The 7489-nt window shown below is 36.0% G+C and overlaps 1 protein-coding gene across 1 annotated transcript in view; it reads right to left on the reverse strand.

The window, feature by feature from the left end:
* Positions 1-7489, reverse strand: part of prkd4 (protein kinase D4) — a 22371-nt gene that overhangs the window by 3037 nt on the left and 11845 nt on the right. The window contains exons 4-14 of the mRNA XM_016562702.1: positions 6959-7090; positions 5541-5695; positions 5259-5463; positions 4858-4935; positions 3579-3684; positions 3437-3479; positions 2645-2722; positions 2300-2513; positions 1598-1626; positions 1328-1507; positions 1066-1227 (exon numbers count right to left, since the gene is read on the reverse strand). Of these exons, the coding sequence (XP_016418188.1) occupies positions 1066-1227; positions 1328-1507; positions 1598-1626; positions 2300-2513; positions 2645-2722; positions 3437-3479; positions 3579-3684; positions 4858-4935; positions 5259-5463; positions 5541-5695; positions 6959-7090 (1382 nt within the window). The remainder of the gene's footprint in view (positions 1-1065; positions 1228-1327; positions 1508-1597; positions 1627-2299; positions 2514-2644; positions 2723-3436; positions 3480-3578; positions 3685-4857; positions 4936-5258; positions 5464-5540; positions 5696-6958; positions 7091-7489) is intronic.

Genomic DNA, 7489 nt, shown 5'->3' on the forward strand with positions numbered 1-7489 from the left:
ACAGCTCACTCAGGGCGGGTCTAAGGTAAGACACCAGTCCAGTCTGTGCTGAAACGCTGCTGTCAATCAAACTATCGTGGGAGGGGCCTGTTTTTGTGACGTCACACAGAAAGGCATCTGAGATCGGTTCGATTTGAGAAAGGGGTTAAGATTTGAGCAGATTTTAAAAAACCACTGGGTGGATTTTTATCATTATAGGGTGGTTGTGTACACACACTGCCAACACATATTTCAGTTCAAACAACTTGTAAATGTGCATGTAGCATCCTATGACCCCTTTAAAAATAAAGGTTTTTATTATTAGCATCTATATGGTTCCATGAAGAAACTTTAACATCCATGGAGTCTTTCCATTCGCAAAATGGTCTTTTTAGTGGAAAAAGATTCTTTAGATGATTCAAATGTTCTTCACACTAAAGCAATGTTTTTTTTAAAGAACTAGTCACTGAAAGATTCTTTGAGGAACCAAACATGGTTCTTCTATGGAATTGCTACAAAACCCCCTTTGAAAACTTTATTTTTTAGAGTGCATGAAGAAGACCTATAGGAAGTGGATTCATGTGCAATTCATGCACAACTGTTTTCAACATTGATAATAATCAGAAATGTGTCTTGAGCAGCAAATCAGCATATTAGAATGATTTCTGAAGATCATGTGACACTGAAGACTGGAGTAATGATGCTGAAAATTCAGCTTTGATCACAGAAATAAATTACATTTTACAATATATTACAATAGAAAACAGCTATTTTAAATTGTAATAATATTTCACTGTTTTTACTGTATTTTTAATTTAAAAATGCAGCCTTGATGAGCTTAAGAGACTTAAAAAATAAAATAATAAAATAAAAAAAATGTAAAAACAACCATGAGATAATGTTCTGTATAAGGTGGTCACAAAAAAAAAAAAAACCTTCTGACAACGTTCTGGGAACATTAGTTATGGTTATTAAAAAGTACAACCTAAGAGGCCGCTTGGAGAGCTTTAGGAACAGGTTTCCCGCAAAAATGTAACTAACATTAGAGGAATATTCTGTGTTTCAAGAGCAAATGAGCTTCATTACCTGGGTGACTAGAAAACGGGTGGTGCGTTCAGTCAGACGCCCGTTCTCGTGAGATAAGATCATCTCTAACATGTCGCTGTGGAGCTTCTCCATCACAACGAAAGTATTCTCCATTGTCTTAAACATCCCTTCTAAATGAATGACTCCTGGATGAGACAGTCTCTGAAACACACACACACACACACACATAAGGACGATAAAACGACAACAAAAACAACACAGTTGTTCGAATTGTGGGAAAAATGGCTTCTCGAACTCATACCTCCAATATCGAGACCTCATTTCTGGTCTGTTCCTCGTGTTTAGTGGGAAATCTTGTTTTATCGATGACTTTAATTGCAACCGGACGTCCCGTGTGTCTGTGAGTGCCTCCGTAAACCACCCCGAACTGACCCGAACCCAAAACTTCATCAGAGAAGATCTGATAGAGCTCACTGATGTCCTGCAACACACACATCCAGATGCTTGAATCCCTCTTTGAAACGCAGTGGTTATTTTAGAAACATTTTTATGATAAATAATCGAGTCTCACCTGGGTCTCCTCACCGCTCTTTCCGTCACCTGGCAAGAGAGGAGGTGTCATTTTATTTGACATTATAGACAACATGAGGATCATAGAAGATGTAGATGAGTTTGTTTCTTCATCAGATTTGGAGAAATGTAGCATTGCATCACTTGCTCACTAATGGATGCTCTGCAGTGAATGGGTGCCGTCAGAATGAGCGCTGATAAAAACATCACAATAATCCATACGACAATCAAAATCCACCCACATATTTGTTTAGAGCTGTTTTGCCTTATAAACAGTGCAGATTTCTCTCCTGATTCAGACAAAATGACTTTTCAATGGAGGAAGCGTAATTATGAATTATGGACTTGTATTCTGACCAGAAGCAACAGTTTGAAGTTAAAAACACCTTAATGATGGATTTGTTTCTTACAAACACACAGCTTTCGCTTCACAAGACATTAACTGATGGACTGGAGTGGTGTGGATTACTTGTGGATTATTGTGATGTTTTTATCAGCTCTCATTCTGACGGCACCCATTCACTGCAGAGGACCCATTGGTGAGCAAGTGATGCAATGCTACATTTCTCCAAATCTGTTCCTATGAACAAACATCTTGAACAGTCTGAGGGTGAGGACATTTTCATTTTTGGGTGAACTAAGAGTATATTTATATTCTGTGGAATCAGAGACTCATTAATAATTCCCGTCTTGTTGCTCTAACCGGTGTTGTTTGTCGTGTGGCATACAGTGCCCTGCACTGGTCTGAGGGCCTGATCGAGAGCCGACTCCCATGACGGGCCGTCCTGATCCGCAAACACGCAGTACACCAGAGATCCCGTCACCAGCTCGAACGAGTGTGCGCTATTGCCTGGCAACACTGGAATAGTGAGCTGAGCCGAGCCTCGAACCTGCAGCACCTCTGAGAGAGAAATCTCCTGAAATGAAGAACACACAACTATGTTAAAAACTTCATGACAGTCCTGAGATGAACTGTGCGTCAAATGTTGCTCTATTTCACATTATGAAGCGTTAAAGGTGACATGATGCATTATAAAGACTTACAAACCTTATAGTACTTATTGCTGATTTCATTCGGGTACATGGTGATACTTTTCCCATCTAATACCCAGTAGTGACGTTTTCTCTGCAAAGAAAAACATATATAAATATTTATAATAATATAAAATAAGAACACTTGTAAATATATATAATATTATAGTAAAATATATAAGAAAATATGTATTTATATATATATATATATACACTACCGTTCAAAAGTTTGGGATCAGCAAGACTTGTAATGTGTTTTAAAGAAGTCTCTTCTGCTCATCAAGGCTGCATTTATTTGATCAAAAATACAGAAAAAAACAGTAATCTTGCAAAATGTTATTACAATATAAAATAATGGTTTCTATTTTAATATCCTTTAAAATATAATTTATTTCTGTGATGCAAAGCTGAATTTCCATCAGCCATTACTCCAGTCTTCAGTGTTACATGATCTTCAGAAATCATTCTAATAAGCTGATTTATTATCAGAATTATGAACAGTTGTGCTGCCAAATATTCTTTTTGGAAACTGTGATACTTTTTTCAGGATTCTTTGATGAATAAAAAGCATTTATTCAAAATATAAATCTTTTCTAACAATATCAATCTTTGCTATCACTTCGTAACAATTGAACACATCCTTGCTGAATAAAAGATTTAATTTCTTTCAAAAAAAAGAAAGAATAAAAATGTACTGACCCCAAACTTTTGAACGGTAGTGTATATTGTTAGAAAAGATTTCTATTTTAAATAAATGCTCTTATTTTTAACTTTTTATTCATCAAAGAATCCTGAAAAAAAGTATCACAGGCACCACTCGCATCAGAGGGATATTAACACTGAAGCACGGCCTGACAGACACACACACACACACACACACACAGAGAGAGAGAGAGACGTGAACATCTGAGCTCAGTCTGCAGCTGATCGGGTGTGATGTGGATCCTTACGCATTGGGCGGCTGCAGCGGCGTCACTTCTGCGGCCGGAGGGTCTCTATATCGCAGCTCTTCATAAAGATCGTTCACTGACACCACCGCCACGCTGTCATCAGACTCTGAAAATACAGTACACTCGCTTTATCACAACAAAACTCACAAATATACAGTAAAATCAGATCATACAATGTTTTACAGCACCTGTCATACATGGAGAGGTACACAACATGACTCAAGACGTTTAACATACTAAAAATATTTTAAACATTTTTATATTTATTTATGCATTTTAAACTGTTCTGAACTGCTATATTCTGCTCACCTAGGCTGCATTAATTTTACCAAAATATTGATATAAAAATTTATGTAATATTGTGAAATATTTTTACAATTTAAAATAACTGTTTTCTATTGTAATATACTGTCAAATGTAATTTATTGCTGTGATCAAAGCTGTATTTTCAGCATCATTACTCCAGTCTTCAGAGTCACATGATCTTCAGAAATCAGTCTAATACGCTGATTTGAAAACAGTTGTGCTGCTTCATGTTTTTGTGGAAACCATGATACATTTTATTTTTCAGGAATCAATAAAACATTATATATGTCTTTAATGTCACTTTTGATCAATTTAATCCATCCCTGCTTAATAAAAGTGTTATTTCTTCTTCTTCTTCAAAAAAAAAAAACTTACTGACCCCAAACTTTTGAATGATAGTGTATATATTTAATTATTTTTAACACATTAACATTTGGATCATGTTGGAAGTAAACTTAATGTCCGTGAATGCTCTAATTTATGCAAAATGTACATGTCAATACTGGTTTCCAGTATTTTATCAGCATGGTGGAAATTTTGTATATATAATATATAAACACATAATTTATATCATATGAATATTAAATGATAAATAAACAAATAAACATGCAATTAGGCAATAAAACAAAATGTAAATATTCGGTGTATATATAAAATATATACATTTTAAATAAATAAAATATTTAAATATTAATATAATAAATACATACTGTATAATAAGTAAGCAATTAAGCAAAAAAAAAATCTTTTTTTTTTTTTACTGCCTTTAATTTATGCTGATGTCTCTATAGTGGTGGACTCATAAACTAAAACATAAACGTTTTATCTAAATGTCAAACAATATTATCACAATGCAAAAAGTCCTACAAGTGGGATGAAAATTCTTTATAAAAATGTAGATTTTCCTCTTTTGATTTGGGGTGAAATGTGACCTAGAAATGTTTTTATCCCATGCACACATAATCAAACTGACCTTCTCCGTTTGCTTTCTCACCCCTGCAGTCAGGAGGAACGAGAGTCACACACCTGCGATGACAATTAAACTTACAGTCTGGAGAGAAACGCAGAGAGAAAGGAAGATGTTACTGCTCTTTCAGAGAAACGCTTGTTGAAAGAGCACCAGAACACACTTGTAGCCAATCAGCAGTAAGGGGCGTGTCAACCCATGATGGGGGAGGGGCCGGTTGCATAGAATTTTCGTGCATTTGGGGGCGGGGCTAACAAGATAGGGGTGTGGTCCTTTTGGTTCAGGGCGTGTTTTAATAACTTTCTCAGGATCAACTTGGACTCGGATCTTTCTACTAACAATGTTTCCAAAGAGGCTTTCTTTGTGATTTTTCTTTACACGCTGAATGTTTTGAGGTGATCTCTCACCGGAGCACTGCATGCCCTGTCTGAAGAGGCCCTTGAGCAGCCGGAAGCAGTACTGGCAGACCGTGGGTTTGGTGTAGGTGTGAATGTGGAAGGTGTGCGGGACGCGAGGCCGGGCCTCCTTCCCATCCGACAGCCCCACAGACACCGGCACGTCGGCCCAGGACGGCGGGCGCGAGCGTGAGCGCGACGGCTTCGACATGCTGATCTGAGGGACAAAACAAAGGTTTTCAGGGAGCATTTCAAACACCTCGCAGAAACGTGAGCGTCGGTTCGGATCGTCACCTCCTCCAGACTTCCGCCCGTGTGACTGGAGAGCGACGGAGTCCGCGGGCGTCCCGGAGGAAACAGAGACAGACTCGGGCCGCAGCGGCGAAACACGCGAGAGCAGTCGTTGGGCAACTTAAACGCACAGCGCTTGTGGAAATCCAGACCGCAGCCTGCAGAGAGCAAGTCAAAGAAAAACTCTCAAACGCTTCACTTTTCGCAACACTCTTAAGACATTAAACAACATAATGCAACACAAATGCCATAGAAACGAAGCAAAAAATTCAATATGTTTTCAATACATAAATATTTATAAATAATATAATACATCTAAAAATGATAATAAATATAAAAAATTTGCAATTAAGCAATAAAACAAAACGTAAATATTCTGTATAAGTCTTTGTTTGAATGCATGTTAAGTGCTGCACATTTCAGTGTTAAACAACGTAATGCACCAAAAGTAAAACTAAACATAGATGGCATTTAAATTAATGTTTATACATAAAATCTATTTTAAATATACAGTACACATTTATATTACAATAATAAATATACAAATTATAATAAATATATTGAGTAATAACTAAAGTAATTAAGCAATAAAATAAAATGTAACTATTCAGTTCAATAAATATTTTAAGTAATAAACAAATAAATAAGCAATTAATAAATCAAACTAAACATGAACAACAATGCAGAAACTAATGTCATAGAAACTAAGCAAAAAAATCTAATACATGTAAATATATATATATATTTATAAATAATATAATTATTAATATAACTAAAACTAAGCAAAAACATCAAATAACATTTTAATACATGTTTTTAAAATATAATTTATATTAATAAACATTAAATACAAATATTAGAATAAATATTATATAATAAAAAATAAATAAACCGATAAACTCTTCATGACACAACAAATATACTGTTTTAAACCAGATCATGCAACAAAAGGAAAACCAAACATCATGGCATAAAAACTAAGCAAAAATAAATAAAATTAAATAATAAATATTTATAAAAAATATATTTTACATTATGAATATTTAATAAGAAACATCAATATCATAATAATATAAATATTAAGTGATAAACAAACAAAAGCAAGTTACCAATTAAATAAAACAGGGATTTTATATAAGACTTCATCATCTTCATCTGCATTTGAAGTATTTCACGTAGTCATACCTTAACAAACAAACTAAAGTCGGCACACCATTGGCTCCAAAGATGCAAAACAATTTAATAATGGACTTCACACAAGGTTATGTTTCGAGCTCACAGGCTCTTCATCAGACTTTGGAGCCTATGGTGCACTAACTTTTGTTCGTTTTTTATGATGTTTTTTTTTTGTCAAGCACCCACTTTTGAGCATTTTTTGCTATTGATGTGTGTGCATTGGTTTTGTCTTTACGTAGTCATACCTTCACATTTCAGGCCCTGTCGGACGAGTCCCCATAACATCTCACCGCAGTAGTGACAAAACGTAGGAGTGCGATACGAATGGACAACCAGAGAATGTGGACGGTACTTTGTCTCGGTCACTGAAGCCGCTCCTAGAGGAATCAACATGATTGACAGCTGTCAACATCATCTGCAGTGATAAATGATGCGAACAGTGACCGGATGGTGTGTGTGTGTGTGTGCAAGAGTGTACCTGCTTTTCTATTCTGGTGGGGACTTAAACCTGAATACACACAGACTCATGGGGACTCATGTCACGGTGGGGACCTAAATTGAGGTCCCCACGGGTAAACAAGCTAATAAATCACACAGAATGAAGTTTTTTGAAAATCTAAAAATGCAGAAAGTTTCCTGTGAGGGGTAGGTTTAGGGGTAGGGTTGGCGTAGGGCAATAGAATATACGGTCTGTACAGTAGAAAAACCATTACGCCTATGGAGAGCCCCCACAAGGATAGCAAACCAGACGTGTGTGTGTGTGTGTGTGTGTGTGT

Source organism: Sinocyclocheilus rhinocerous, unplaced genomic scaffold, assembly GCF_001515625.1.
Source record: "Sinocyclocheilus rhinocerous isolate Xijiao unplaced genomic scaffold, SAMN03320098_v1.1 scaffold1183, whole genome shotgun sequence".
Taxonomy (NCBI): Eukaryota; Metazoa; Chordata; class Actinopteri; order Cypriniformes; family Cyprinidae; genus Sinocyclocheilus; species Sinocyclocheilus rhinocerous.